The 16,211-nt window shown below is 37.5% G+C and overlaps 1 protein-coding gene across 2 annotated transcripts in view; it reads left to right on the top strand.

The window, feature by feature from the left end:
• Positions 1 to 13,298, top strand: part of LOC105486891 (ubiquitin specific peptidase 47) — a 116,741-nt gene extending 103,443 nt beyond the window's left edge. For both annotated transcript variants that reach the window (XM_011749969.3, XM_011749970.3), the window contains 8 exons: positions 2,109 to 2,284; positions 2,644 to 2,724; positions 4,057 to 4,172; positions 4,532 to 4,650; positions 6,903 to 7,033; positions 9,065 to 9,112; positions 9,203 to 9,333; positions 10,163 to 13,298. In XM_011749969.3, the coding sequence (XP_011748271.1) occupies positions 2,109 to 2,284; positions 2,644 to 2,724; positions 4,057 to 4,172; positions 4,532 to 4,650; positions 6,903 to 7,033; positions 9,065 to 9,112; positions 9,203 to 9,333; positions 10,163 to 10,337 (977 nt within the window). In that variant the 3' untranslated portion in view covers positions 10,338 to 13,298. The remainder of the gene's footprint in view (positions 1 to 2,108; positions 2,285 to 2,643; positions 2,725 to 4,056; positions 4,173 to 4,531; positions 4,651 to 6,902; positions 7,034 to 9,064; positions 9,113 to 9,202; positions 9,334 to 10,162) is intronic.
• The last annotated feature ends 2,913 nt before the right edge of the window (positions 13,299 to 16,211 follow it).

The raw sequence follows: 16,211 nt of genomic DNA, 5'->3' as shown, positions 1-16,211 counted from the left end.
TAGCCTGTAGTTCCAGCTACTTAGTAGGCTGAGATGGAAGGATCACTTGAGCCCAGAGGGGAGAGGCTGCAGTGAGCTATGATCGTACCACTGCACTCCAGCCTGGGCAACAGAGCAAGACCCTGTCTCAAAAAAAAAAAAAAAAAAAGGAAAAAGAATAAAAGAAGAAATACGTAAGAGAAAGGACAGAAAAAGGAAAATCATAAATATATTTTAAGGTTGTTCTGTGAAGACAGACTCTTCAGTGTGAAGAGGTAGATAGGAAAACTGGTGCAATGGTAATCTAAAACTACAAAGTAATTATAGCCAATAAATTAACACTCTTTGCCAAAGCTATGCTAAACATTTTACATGTATTGACCCCAGAACACAATTTTGAGATTTAAATACTGTTATCTCCATTTTATAATAAAGGTAATTTAAGTACAGAAAAGTTGAGAAGTCAGAGTCACAAATCTAATATATGAAGAGGAGCCAGGAATTCATTCAGAGTAGGCCATCAAATTCCAGAACCAGTTGGTCGTAATCACCATATTAAGCTATACCAATAACCAACAAACATTTTTGTCTTCCTATGACACGACACTACTAGAGGTTAGGAAAGAAACCAAAATGGCAATAAAAGCTTGTATTTGAGTAATGCTTTAGAAAAGACTTTTACTACATTTGTCACAACAATATGTTATGATCACATGGGAAAACTGAGGCTGAGGGAGATTGGATGACCTGCCTACAGCCATTTATCGGAGTAAAGTGACAAAACTGAAATCTAGACATAGGCTTTCCATTTCTAATCAAGTAATTTTTGCATTACACCCTTCTATTAAGAAATGTAGTACCTTGTTGGATAGCATAGACAAGCTTGTTTGCCATAAGCTGGATTATTGACATAGAGAGAGGGGCACTCCTTAAAGCTTAAAAAGTGACATTTTAAACAAATTAAGAGAAAAACTGTCTCAAAACTCAAAAGGTAGATAGTCAATAAAGTTCATCACCCTCTTCATATTTTCTTCTAATTTGTACTTGTCACATTTTCTATTAATGAGCCTATATTTTATAGCTAGGAAAACAATCAACATTAATTTATTCAAAAAGTCATCTGAGAAAAATTCAACCCAAGTGTTGCTATGACATGGGAATGTAAACCAGGAGTATTTTAAGGTCTCATCCTTTACCTTCCGTGTAGCTTTAGCAGAAAAACCAGACCTAACATGGAGGGAACCTTAGAGCCAGGGAGGTCCAGTGGCCGGAGGCAGCAAGGCAGCCCTGCCTTATTAACTGAGAGTCCGGTTTCTGCTTTCTGCTACAATATGAAGACCACAGTCAATAGAAGCATTCCAGATGTGTCCTCATGAGTGGCTTATAAAATTAGAGACAAAAGATTAAAATAATAAGCATTAGAGAAAAACAAAGCTCATCAAAGATAATCCTATTACAATACCAAGAGAGCTTAAATTTAAGCCAGGAAGAGGTAAGAGTTTCTGATCCATTTAAATACAGTTCCTGTTACAGCCCAACCACATGATAAATCAGACATCTTAGTATGCCAGTTGTGACATTTTTTTCTAATGAAAATCTGAAAATTAAATAATATTACTAACAGTTGTTGAGGCAATCATGCTGTATTTGGCACTGTGCTGAAAGCATGATAAATGAATTACCTCACTGAATTCACATTGCAACACTCAGGTGGGCACTATTATCATCTCCATTTTTCTAGTGAAGAAATGGAGGTACAGAGGCTGGTGTCCCATATAATAAGTAAGCAGAAGAAGTGGGATTGGAACCACCAGTGCTTACACTATTACTGTGTAGAGCTAGAAGTGTATGTATTTTAAAAGAATTCCTAGAAGCTTGTTTTTGAGTTTGGCAACCTAAACAAACAAGCACTTAAATAGCTCAGAACATTTTAAGCTATCAGATAATACCTATCAGAAACTCTGTGTCCATGTTTTTTGTCCATTCAGTGTGGTATATTAGCTAAAGTCTAACTGAAAAGGGGTACTTTTTCCTGCATACAGTATAGTAAAAAGTATATGATCTGTTTTATTTATACTCAGAGGTTTCTTTCACATTTTTGTTCCTGTTTTGTTTTTTTTTATGCTTAGGGTTGATGGTGCATGTTGATAAAAGAATTACTCTGGCAGCTTTCAAACAACATTTAGAGCCCTTTGTTGGAGTTTTGTCCTCTCACTTCAAGGTCTTTCGAGTGTATGCCAGCAATCAGGAGTTTGAGAGCGTCCGGCTGAATGAGACACTTTCATCATTTTCTGATGACAATAAGGTTGATTAAAATAATCTTTGAGTAGTTAGAGTCCATTTTAAATGATAGATTGGAGAACAGCTTTTACTACTTCCAAGTAAGGTGAAGTAGATACACTGGAAGGATTTTTTTTTTTTTTAATGATTAATGGTAATTTGGGGGGTTTTTTGTTATTTTTCTTCCCTCATCTAACAAACATTTGTGAAATGTTAACTGTGTGTCAGTTACTATTCTAGGTGCTGGGGATTCAGAGGTAAAATATGTGCCTTTTCTCAGAGAGCCTATAATCTAGAGAATTTTGGAAAGTTTAAAAATGGGATGAGAATGGGTTATTTATTCTGTTGAGGCAGCATGTCTAAAAAAATGTTTTTAACTTATAGATTACAATTAGACTGGGGAGAGCACTTAAAAAAGGAGAATACAGAGTTAAAGTGTACCAGCTTTTGGTCAATGAACAAGAGGTAAGTAACACATTTAAGAACAATATAAGGTTACTTTTTACAGTTACTAAAAACATACAGTGTAGAGATTTTATTCATAGTCATTTTATTTCTCTGAAGCAAAGGTCAGCAGATTTTTTCTGGGCCTTGTAGTTTAGCAGGCCATACTGCCTCTGCTGCAGTTACTCACTTCTGCTATTTTAGCACAAGGAGCCATAGACAATAATAAACCAATGAGGTGGCTATGTCTCAACATTTTATTTACAAAAGTAGGCAGCAGTGAACTTGGCCCTCAGGCCACTGTTTGTCATCCCTGTGCTCTAAAGTATTGCTGCAAATGCTGAAATGAGACAAAATTTTCCTGCTTTTAAAAGGAAAAATTTTTTTTTCTTTGTGCTTGCTTTCTGGAAACAATCATAATGCTACAGGTGAATAGCAGTTGAAAGTCATTTTAGTATGTAACAAGCATTTATATAGCATCTACTGTGTGCTTTAGGTGCTTGCAAATATTAACTCATTTAATCCTCATCAATTAACTAAGATACAAGCAGTATTTCTTATTCTCATTCTATAGATGAAGAAAGTGAAAGTGAGGCACAAAGAAGTATTTCTTGGTCAAAGTCACCACTTGTAAACGGTGTGGGTTAATGATCTAAACAGGCTGTGTTTTTTAAGGAATAATAAAATATTTTAGTCCCTGTGGTATACTAGCCTTACCACAAATACCCAAAAGAATAAGGCAAAGATCATATTTTCAGAAGGTTATAACATCCTACTATTACAACATTCTGTTATAACATGTTATCCTATTGAACAACTAAACAAATGTGAAAACCATAAATTTATCATAAAATGCCTTTATTCATACAAGATATTTTAGCTGGCACCTGTTATTTCTCTTAATGTGACCCATTACAGTCATTTTGACTTACATATTTCATCTGAGTCTGTGGAAACTGTGTCTCTTTTGAGACAATTGGTTAATGTATTTGGAGAATTAGTATACATTTCCCTCATTTTAGTCTATAAAAGTGGTTTGTTTTGCTTTCAAAATTATAACTATTATAAGAAGGAAAATACAAATGTGTTATCCTATTTAACCTTTACAATGACTCAGTGAGAAAGATACTGTTCCCAATTTGCAGAACTGAGACAGATTTTAAGTAAACTTGCTGAAGATAGCTGAGCTCATAAATAGTGGAGCTAAGGTTTCAGAAAAGGGAGATAGACTCTGAAACTCAGGCCCTTAATTGCAAATAAAATGTTTTGGTAATTTTTATTTTAATGTGTTAATATTAATGTATTTAATTAATGTGTAATTCACGCTCTGATTGTTTGTGTTTACATTTCTAGCCATGCAAGTTTCTGCTAGATGCTGTGTTTGCTAAAGGAATGACTGTACGGCAATCAAAAGAGGAATTAATTCCTCAGCTCAGGGAGCAATGTGGTTTAGAGCTCAGTATTGACAGGTAAAGTAAAATTAATGTCATCAGTGATTTGAAGAAAGACTGTGTGGTCAGTTGAAATGAACTGGTATGATTTTCTAAAACTGGGAGAATTAAAATTTCCTGTACTATTCGGAATTTTAGTACGACAGATTAGTTTACAAGGACTAAGCAAGAGTATTAAAATTTTGTTTGGGTTTCCTATAGAGGATTCTAAATTTGAATTACTAGGAACATTTCTTTATTTCCCCAAATTTTAACAACTCATTATTTGACTTTTATATTTGAACATAGTTCATTTTTCTTTGGTGTCAGTTTAGTGTCAATCTTTAAATTGAGAGTTTCAAATTATAGTCATTTTAAATGTCTTGTCACGTTTGTAGGTTTCGTCTGAGGAAAAAAACGTGGAAGAATCCTGGCACTGTCTTTTTGGATTATCATATTTATGAAGAAGATATTAATATTTCCAGCAACTGGGAGGTTTTCCTTGAAGTTCTTGATGGTATTTTCAATATTTTTGGGGGGAAGTATCAGTTAGAAATACTCTAGAGCTCTAATAGAAGCCTATAGTTTTTAATCAAATAATGAGTTACGAGGAATCTAATATACGTTATAGTGTTTTGTGTTATATTAAGCATAACGATATCCTTATCGTGGATTGATGTGATTCCTACCTACGTCTTATCCCTGGAAGTTTTATTTTCTTCCCCTGTGTCCTTGTGTAACTGCTTAAGTTGTTTGTGAAAGAATAATCGGTGTTTTTCAGCCTTCTATCTTTCTCCTATCAAATGCTGCCATTTGCCTTTTAAGTATTCTTTTTTTGAATGTTGAGAATATTAATTCCCCCTTATGAGGAAATTACAAAGTTAGGTTTTTAATACATTTTAAGAAAACTCTGCTATTATTTTTTTAGCCACGTTTGTTCTTTAGTTTCTTTTTTATTATTATGGCTTATTTTGTATTGAGGACATGGTACTGATAATTTATCAGAGACTCAAGAACAATGACTATTTGTGTCCTAAGCCAGGTGGCTTAAAGAATAGAAGTGTATTGTCTCACAGTCTGAGATCAGGCTGTCAACAGGGTTGGTTCCTTCTGAGTGCTGTGGGGGAGAATCTGTTCCATACTCTCTCCTAGCTTCTGTGGTTTTGGGCTATCATTGGCAACCTTGGCTTGTAGATGCATCACCCCAGTCTCTGCCTTCATCTTCATATGGTGTTCTTTCTGTGGGCTTGTCTGTCTGTATTGTTTTCCCCTTTTTCATAAACCACTAGTCCTATTGGATTAGGGCCCACCCTGAAGACCTTATTTTACCTTGAGTATCACTGTAAAGACCCTATTTCCAAATAAGGTCACATTCGGAGGTACAAGGGATTAGGATTTCAACATGTCTTTTTGTGGGGGGCACATTTCAACCCATAATAGTGACCTTGAGGAGGTCCAAGTAGCAGACCTGTTTGTCGCACCTCCCAGTTTTCATTATCAACATTGGTACATTGAAAGTATTGGTTTTTGGAGGGAGGCTCTGGGAGGAAAGTTGGCTTTTAGAAGATCACATCAAGGTAAACAGCTAGTTCTATATTCTTTTTTTGCTGTTGCTTAGGAAAATTTTAATTTTCCTTTTCTTCTATAGAAAGTAAAATGTCAATTCTGGATATTTTGTTACAAGATTATGCTAGTTTTTAGAGGGCTCAATAATACTAACACCTCATGTATTTCAGGCTGCTTCAGGTCTAATTCAACCATAAATTTAAATGGTTGAAATTCTGATTGACAAGTTAAGTTGGGAGGTAAGGAACAACTAGGATACCATCTACTATGGTGTGTAGGCAAGTGCTCCAGATTGTGATTTCTTTGAGTATCTGGAGTCTTAGGGAATAATCACTGTGCCTGGGTAAGTCGGGAAGAGATCATAAATGACAAAGAAGTCACCCTTGTAAGGATTAAGTATATTAGCAGAGATGGATTCATCTGAAAATGGTACTAGATGGTGGGTGCCTGCATCAGTATTATTTCAGCATATTTTCACATCAAGATAGTTGAGTAAGAAATGTCATGTGATTAAATCCAAGATATATTTATTGACCTGTAAATTGCCAGACACTGCAATCCCTTGTGCTACAAAAATGAGTAAGAACCACTTATTGCCCTCCAGGTACACACAATCTGTGGAAGAAACAGAACTGCAAACCTGTCATTCTAAAATAATAGGTACTAAGGGACTGAATCAGTAGAAGTTGTTCTTGTGTACACCAGAGAGAAAAGTGACAATTGAGTTGATGCTTGAAAAGTGACATAATGTAAAAGTGACAATTTTGAAGAATCACTAAATTGGGGATTAACTGGAAAGAGAAGAATTAATAATAGCTTGAGTGAAAAAAAGAGGATAGAGTGAAGTCGATTTGATTATGATTTTAGATACGGGTAGTAGCCAATAGAGAAACGACGATTGGAGATCCAGAGAAGAGAGTAACTGGTAATGCAGCGTTCAACAGGAGTCACGGGGGAGTGCAATTAGGAGTACTGGCTGAACAATAGTTTGAAGAAGAGAGGAATTATCTTCTGAGACCGGAGAGAAGAGAGTAAATATTTGATTCTCAAAAACTCCTTGGGATAATTGGGCTTTTTCTTGTGCCCACTTTTTAAGAGTAACACTTGAAGTAAATCTTTTTGTTTAGTCAGGCACTAAGGGAAAAGTCGATTTATGAACCTTCAGAGGAAATAGAATGATGGCCTAATCTTGCATATTCTTAGGGGTAGAGAAGATGAAGTCCATGTCACAGCTTGCAGTTTTGTCAAGACGGTGGAAGCCTTCAGAGATGAAGTTGGATCCCTTCCAGGAGGTTGTATTGGAAAGCAGTAGTGTTGACGAATTGCGAGAGAAGGTAAGTTCATTTTAAACAAAACATGTATCTTATGTTGAATATATATATATATATATCATAATATTTATAAAATATATAAACAATACATTTTTCCTGTGTTGCCTAAGAGAAAACCCTAGGAAGCAGTACCAAACACTGATGCAGCAACTTTTCTTTTCGGTTTCTGTCACACCTTGTGGCACACTGTGGTTGTTTAGGCTCTTGATTCTTTGAAAAATTACTTTGGCTCCTGGCCATTCAGAAGTGGATCCTCACTTTCTGTTGCTTGGACCAATTTTGTCCTAAGAAGTTAGAATTAGTTAGAAGTTACTAGATTGAATTGCTCTATGTCTCAAAAAAACAAATGAAGTAGAATTGTGTAGAGAATCCAGATAAAGGTCTGTTTTGCATTTTAAGATGGAATATCTAAGGATCTCTGGGGAAAGGGTGAATTAGTCAATCCGTGGTACCAGCACAAAGAGGATTTTGAAAAAGATTTATTTCCATACTTCATACTAAACACAAAAATAAATTCTAAATATATTAAGTTTATATATTAAAAAAGTAAATGTACTAGGTGAAAATATGTAAAATATTAAATACTAAAAATATTTTCATATTCCTGGAGAAAGATATTTGTAAGCATAATACCAGAAGCCAAAAAAAGAAACTATAGACCACATACAAACCTATCCTCAGCACAGCCAAAGAAAAAGGTATTTAAAAAGCAACTCATAAAGCTAAAAGACAGTAAACTAGGAGGAAATTATTTGAAACATATATTAAACATGCTATCCATAATTTATAAGGAGCTACTACCTTAAGAAAAAGATGGAACAAATCTAATTTTAAGAAAGACAGCATGAATAGGCAATTTATAGAAAAAGAAACACAAATTGAAAGAATAACGTTATTTTTCACTTCTTAAATTGGTGAAGATTTAGAAAATCGAAAAATACCTAGAGTTCTCAAGGTTTAGGGGATACAGACAATATATACCTTTGATAAGTGTATAAATTGATGTGACTTTTTTCAAGTTCGGTTGGCATCATTTGTCAGTATTTCAGATTTGCAATTAAACATCTGGGAATTTGACCTATAGAAGTATTTGCGGGTCAGGTGCCATGGCTTACTCCTGTAATCCCAGCATTTTGGGAGGTCAAGGCAGGCAGAACACTTGAGTTCAGGAGTTCGAAACCAGCCTGGCCAACATGGTGAAACCCTGTGTCTACTAAAAACACAAAAATTAGCCAGCTGTGATGGTGCATGCCTGTAATTTTAGCTACTCAGGAGGCTGAAGCTGGAGAACTGCTTGGACCCAGGAGGTAGAGGTTGCAGTGAGCCAAGATTGCACCACTGCATTCCAGTCTGGGTGACAGAGTGAGACTCTGTCTCAAGAAAAAATAATTTATTTATTTATTTATGTATTTATTTTTGAGATGGAGTTTCACTCTTGTTGCCCTGGCTGGAATGCAATGGCGCGATCTTGGCTCACTGCAACCTCTGCCTCCTGGGTTCAAGTGATTCTCCTGGCTCAGCCTCCCAAGTAGCTGGGACTACAAGCACGTGCCACCACACCCGGCTAATTCTTTGTATTTTTAGTAGAGAGGGAGTTTCACCATGTGCAAGGATATATTCATGGAAGTATACGGTAGAGCTTTGTAACTGGGAAAAACTGAAAACAGTCTCAGTGTCCATCCACAGAAGATAAAATGTATATTGTTCAGTTATTGAAGAGCATGTGGTCACTTTGTATTCTATTCTTCTAGGAACAGAATTATTATATAGAGATATTAATCTAATTTTACATGTTTTTGGAACATGTGGGTGTAGTTTGTATATGTATAGGAAAAAGTCTGGAAGGAATATACTAACTTGGTATTTCTGGGACATAGTATTTGCAGGGTGGCCGCTTCCAGCTTTTTCTTCTAATTTTTTTATATCAAACAGTTTTTAAACTGAGCTATTTCTATTGGTGGGGTAAAAGGAAAATAACTTTTCTAGGCAAGTTTATTTTTTAAGTGAACTCAAATAAAATGTTTTATTTTACAGCTTAGTGAAATCAGTGGGATTCCTTTGGAAGATATTGAATTTGCTAAGGTAAAGCCCTAAGAATGTTTGCATCTGTGTATTGTGCATGATAAACACAGCTAGTGGCATGATTTATTCATTCACTCTTTTTCTTTTTAGGGTAGAGGAACATTTCCCTGTGATATTTCTGTCCTTGATATTCATCAAGATTTAGACTGGAATCCCAAAGTTTCTACCCTGAATGTCTGGCCTCTTTATATCTGTGATGATGGTGCAGTCATATTTTATAGGTAACATTCACAATGTTTTTGTTGCTGTTAGTAATACAGTTTTGGTGTGCATAAATATCTTATTTTCCATAAATATCTTTACTGTTTTTATGATATGGAGCAGCACCCGTGACAGCCAAGCATGATTATAATTTGAAGTTTTCTAGTAGCCACATTAAAAACAATAAAAAGAAACAGGTAAAATTAATTTTTAAAATATTTTAAATCCAGTATATCCAAAATATGATCATTACAAGTCATCAGTATAAAAAATCATTTATAAGATATTTTGCATTTTTGTATTGTACTGAGTCTTAGAAATATTGTATGTCTGTTATACTTCCAGCACATCTCAATATGAACCAGGCATATTTCACAAGCTCAATAGCCACATGTGGCTAATGGCTGTTGTATTGGACAGCACAGATGTAGAGGAAAAAGAATGCTCATTGGAGCCTCAGAGATCTGGGTTCAAAACTAGCTTTCTGATTTACCTAGCTCCTCATCTATAAAATTGCAACAGTGATGTCTACCTTGCAGGATTTTATGAGAATTAGAGCTATTGCATGTAAAATAACTGGCACAGTGCCTGTTATAAATAGATGTTCAGTAATGATAGCTGTTACTACTGCTAATAACATGGAGATTATTCTCTGCCATTTTTAGAAGTAAGCAGTGCGTTCCTGTGATAAACACCTTAGAAATCTGGGACATCCCAATATATAAAATAATATTAGTTCACCTGTAACAGATTTCATTATCTTGCTGAGTAGCATCATAGCATTCAACATACATTAATAGAGGTGGCAGGCTCTACTGGCCTAATATGTGATTAATATTTTATATGTAGGGATAAAACAGAAGAATTAATGGAATTGACAGATGAGCAAAGAAATGAACTGATGAAAAAAGAAAGCAGCCGACTCCAGAAGACTGGACATCGTGTAACATACTCACCTCGTAAAGAGAAAGCACTAAAAATATATCTGGATGGAGCACCAAATAAAGATCTGACTCAAGACTGACTCTGATAGTGTAGCATTTTCCCTGGGGGAGTTTTGGTTTTAATTAGATGGTTTACTACCACTGGGTAGTGCCATTTTGGCCGGACATGGTTGGGGTAACCCGGTGACACCAGCACTGATTGGACTGCCCTACACCAATCAGAAGCTCAGTGCCCAATGGGCCACTGTTTTGACTCGGAATCATGTTGTGCACTATAGTCAAATGTACTGTAAAGTGAAAAGGGATGTGCAAAAAAAAAAAAAAAAACAAAAAAAGCAAACCTTCTGTTAGAAAAGGGGACAGGGGAATGAGTAAACTTCTTCTATTGCGGACAAATGTGCACATAGCCGCTAGTAAAACTAGCCTCAAACAGGATGCTCATAGCTTAATAATAAAAGCTGTGCAAAGGCCATGAATGAATGAATTTTCTGTTTATTTCACTGATACACACATTACCTCATTGACAATTCAGAAGTAAATCCAACATGTGTTGACTCTTGGAAAGCAGCAAAAACAGGAGCTGAAGAAAGGAAATTCTTAGAACCAGCCGTAACCCAGTAAGGAATTGTGAAGTTGTGTTTTTATTTTGTTTCATTTTTTGCAGAGTATTAAGAACATTATTCTGGAACATCAAAACGTTTCCCTTAGACCGCTCCCAGCAGGTGGCAGCTCAGATTGCTGCAGTGTTGTAATTATAACTGATTGTACTTAAGTTATGGATGTAGAGAATATGTTTCATTCATTTATTCAGCATGTAAATAAAATTGATCCTGTTGAGTTATCATAATTGCAGTTCAACTATCTCCCATGGTTATTCTTTTCACGTATCATTCATTCTGTACATTTGTGTACATTGAGAAGTATAGCAATCTGTGTAAATGTAATCCTCAGTGAGGTTCCTTCAGTGCTAGGTCCCATAGGATTGTTGTTGCCCTTGTTAATGAGGTTTCTCTGTTCAGCGGCTTCAATGTTTTTCTCTTTGTACATCTAGTTTTGAAGATTTACTTCAAGTTTGAATCTTCTAGAATGCTTGTAAGTCCAGTTTTAAGTTTTAGAGTCAATTTGTAGTTACATGTAGTTTAACTTTTGGGAAACGTCTTAACATTGTTTTGAATAAACTTGCTAGTGAGGTCAGGTCATGGTACAGACTGATGCAGTCAACATGATTTCATTGCAGAGTCTATTAGTATCAGCAAGTTTTTGCTTTGCTAAATAAAAGTATTCAATGAACACAATTCTACATACATTTTGAAATACCATCTAATTTATAAAAATCAGTAAAAAAAGGTTTTGGTAAAACTTTTTCATGCCAGATGCTGTTTACAACAATGAACATGCCAATAAAACATTTGTTCATTCTGTTGTGTTATTTTAGTCATTAAACTTCTGTGGATGAAGAATCTGGGTTAAGAATAGATTTGTCATCTTTAAATATAACATTTTGTAATGTGTATTGGATATCTCATTTCTACGATAAAGGTATATTTACCGTAAAGTTCTCATAAGAGAAATGAAAAGATGTGTTATTATCTAACTTTGGGGAATCCTGTATTTCAGATCCGATTTTTACCCTTTTTTTCTTATAAGAAAGATAAAATTAGAAAATACTGTCAGCAAATGTGACTCTGCCATTTGAATATAATCACTGAGAATTCCATAATGTCTTAAAAGTCTCCTGGAATCCACAATGAAAAAAAAAAAATCTTTTCTAGGTATTTTTCTGGCCAATTTTTATTTCAAAGAAGCTATAGCATTTAGCTAAACTTGACTGAAGTAATGTTCTGAGTTTGCATTAGTGGGATTGGTGATGGTCTCGGAAGAAAATTGGAAACACTTGTGATGAATTGTCTTTCAGATCACTTAGATTTTCTGATGTAAGAGGACGGCTATTTGGTTCTAATACAGGCCTGCTTACTTGGGATATAGGATTAGTAAATGGGGTTTCTGCTTTAAAGGACTGACTTGCTATCGCACAGAAGAGGCAGATTTGTAACAAAATGGGCTTTGGAGTTTGGTCTGATTGGGTTTGGTTTAGTATTCCTGAGCGTAAATGGTAAAATTCTTCTGATACCCACTCTTTAGACTGTGCCTTCTGCTCTGTTCTTGTTTGTTTTATGTTTAACTGCTGCTTATAATTGCAGGTGTATTACAGATACAAATAAGAGTAAAGAAAATATATTTCATTATAGAAAAGAAGACATTAAAAGCTTCTTGCTTTTCAGTGCCTGATAGAGTGAAAACACAATGTTGCACTTTAACAATTTCAATAAAAGCTAATCTGTGTCAGCCTCCCTCTGCTTCAGAGAGTCAGGTGAGCACCCATAACCTAACAGGCAGAGCCCTAGCAATGTGGATCAAGTTCCCTGAGCCCAGGGGCAGTGGAGGCTCATGATCTCTTATCTTTTGAGGCTGAGGTAGGTCACATGCAACAAATTGTGACCCTGCTCCCCACAAGTCATTCAAAGGTTTTGAAGAGCTTTTACCATGGGGCAGATGAACTTGTGTCAACCATGCACGAGAACCAAGTACCTGCGTTTCTAAGGCGGGCACTGAAGGTGAGGGGTGCATTCTGGCCAAAGAAACAAAAGCTGTGGTCTCAGGACCATGCCGTATGTAGCTGGTCTGTACAGGACGTGTATGTAAGGAAGAGCAGTCATGATAGTGATAGATAAAAACTGTGTGTGAAGCAGCCCTCACACTAAAGTGTTTGGTTATCTCTTATAATGTAAGGGAAGGTACTTTAAAATTCTTCCCAGAATTAAAGCGATGAACCCAGGCTCCAGTCAGAAAATAATCCAATGAAATAGGCATTGGTTGCCACAGTTAGTAGTTGTATTGTGATACATCTAGAGGCCAAGAGAGCAGGAGAGAGCTACCAACTTACACTGTGGTTTGAGCATCATAGCATTGCAGTGTTGTTACTAAATCTGGAAGTGATCTGTGAATGTATGGAATACAATAAAATATTTTATTCTGGTTCATTTGCTAGTACTTCCTTTTTGATTGGATACTGTAGTTCTTCCTCTGGATTTTATTTTGTTCAGCGTCAAGGCCCTAATTTTGCAAATGTAGTCTAAACCACAGTACATGGACTAGAGGATACTCTGAATTAGCAAGTTTTTTGTTTGCTAAATAAAACTATTCCATCTTAATCCTGTGTAATTTTTGAAAAACACCGACATTTTGGTCACTAGTAGTCAAAATCTTATAAGGCCATATGTCCTGAAAGGCAAAACTGTGTGTATGTGTGATTTACCAGGGAGATAGTAGGACAGTTTTTATGAGGGTTTCAAAGGAGTTTGTGGCCCAAATGAATCTTGTGGCCACCTAGGTTTAGTGTACATGAAATTGGAAGATTCTCCTTGATTGTAGTTCCCATGGGGAAGAGGGAGGCTGTGATCATTTGGTTAGATACAGCATTAATTGTCATAACTTGACTTTCAGAAACAAGAATACTGCACAAACTCAAGCATGCATTGGAGCATGTGTTACTATTTAGGAAAGAGTGCAGCCATCAGTAGGTCAAGCTAGGAAGGCAAAAGAGAGTTGAGAGGAATGCTCTGCCCCTTCCCCAGGACAGCACTGCTTCTTTCCACCTCCTCACCAGCTCACCTGCACAAGAGAATTGGTCTCAACTGTGAGTGTCCGCTCACCAGGTCGGAAATTGTTACTGGACCCTAAAACCTTGCCTCACAGGTGGGCACCAAGCTCCCCTTCCCTCTGCTCTCCATGTTTCCCAGCCCCACCTGTTTTCAGCCTCTTTTATACTGCTTAAGTCACCTGCTTGAAGAGTATGATTTATGGAGATAGAAATACCCAATGCTTACATTTTTTTCATAACTCTGCCAATTGTTTTGTCAAATGCATTTGTATACATGCACTGGGCAGTATAGTGCTGTATACTGTATAGGCACTCAAGCGCTGAGTGCAATCCTGTAACTTTTAAGTCATTTTGCATTATTAAGACAATCTGATTTTAAAGTTCAGTGGTTTCATTCAAAGCTCCCCTGAACCTCCATAGTGCCTCCGAGATGTGCTGTCCCTGGCAGCTCCTGCACTAGCTTGACTGGTGGTGGACGAGGCCAGGAAGAGCCGGGGAAAGACATGTGCTTACCACCTCTTGGCAGTGGGGCTGGTGAGGTTACTGTCCCCTTCTGCCTGGTCACTAGTAACTTTTTTGTAGACATGAAGGTAGATGCCCTGCGGGTCCTATCAGCAAAGAACCCAACTCCTAACAGCATTGGGTGTCCCTTACGAAATCTGACTGCGTCTTTTGTAAACCTTCTGCTGGCAGACACTCCTCTGCAGTGCATATCACTATCCCATGCTGCACTAGTCCCTACCAAGTCTTCAACCCTCAATTTGATCTTCCATAAGTGTCTCAAAGTTCCCCTCAGAGATTTCAGCCAAGGGAATAAAATCTAATCTCTCCTTCCTCAACGGAGTGTCAGGGAGGGGAAGAATCTGTTTTCCAAACACCACAGTCTCCCAGAAGGGGATTTCATCCTCCCTTGGTCATCTTTACGCAGGGCAATTGTGCTGCTGCTGCTGAGGTGGCCACTTTCAGCAAACCCTGTGTGCAGGGGCCTAGCTCCGTGGCTGTTTGTCCTGATTTTAGAAACCAAGCATAGCTATCAAAAAGTAATCTCCAGATAGCTGAATTGCATTTCTTATCTGGTGAAGATGCGCAGACCACAGGAATACCTAATGCCTTTTTTCTCATCCTGTCCTCATCCCTCACACTACAGCAGGCCCCTCCCTTCCCTCTTCAACCTCATCCTCCCTCCCCACAGGCCCAGAGAACCAGCTGGGCTTTGTTCCCCTGCAGGCTATGGTTCATCATGCAAATAGCTCCGGTGTCAGAAATGCTTTTGGCTTCAGATAACAGAAAAGCTAACACCAGCTTTATCAATAATAATATCGGTGGTTTACTTAAGGTGTCCAGAGATGGTGGAGACCAGGATTGATTTCCTCCTCAATGTCGAGGACTCAGACTCTTCTTGTGGTAGGGCCATGTCCTAAACCCTGTATCCTGTGATTATTTACCTGACAGGGCAAAAGAGATTTTGCAGATGCAATTAAGGTTAAGGATCTTGACATGGGAAGATTATTCTGGATTATCCAGGTGGGCGCAATTTGATCACATGAGTCCCCAGAAGTGGAGAACCCTTCCCAGCTGTAGAAAGCCTGAGAGCTGGCACCTGAGAAGGACAGAACTGTCATTGCAGGATTTGAAGATGAAGGGGGCCATGAGCCAAGCAATGCCAGTGACCTAGGGAGTGCAACCCTGTTGATCACATGATCACCAGATGGCTGCCCCAGAGCCAAATGTCACCTCCTGAGCACCATACTCAAAGGCAGGGGAAGTGGATGGAGGGCAGGGGCTCCCTTCTTGTTTGCCACTCCTTTTGTCAATTGGGAAAAAATTCTAGAAACTCTGGTAGCCCTCCCCTTACATTTCCATGACCATGGGGCCAGCCCTAGCTGCTGGAGGGACTGGGAACAGCTGTTGAGCAGTTTACCTGATAGCATTTGCCATGGCTTGGCAGGAACTCTGGCTCTGGGAGAGAGCAGCAGCAAGATATTCAAGCACCACCTCCACCCAGCCCCTCCCACATTTCACTGAAGACTGAGTAAAGGAGACACTCCAACTACTCAGATGCTGGCTTCAGCTAAGCATTTTGAAAAGCCTCTCATGTTCTTAAAAGTTTGTGGCTATCATGACAAAATGGAGCAGCCTACTATACCTGCATATACAACTATGGAGGAACCTAGTTTTATCTCATTTACCACAATGTTTTCATTTTTTGGGTGACATAATGTTTAGCCTCTTCTCCAAACACTTCCTCAAGCTTTCCTTGCCTTCCAGCCACTGCAAATGACTTGCAGTTTCC

This window comes from Macaca nemestrina, chromosome 12, assembly GCF_043159975.1.
Source record: "Macaca nemestrina isolate mMacNem1 chromosome 12, mMacNem.hap1, whole genome shotgun sequence".
NCBI classification, from domain to species: Eukaryota; Metazoa; Chordata; class Mammalia; order Primates; family Cercopithecidae; genus Macaca; species Macaca nemestrina.
Note: the sequence above shows the minus strand (reverse complement) of the source record. Positions and strands in the feature narration are given on the sequence as shown.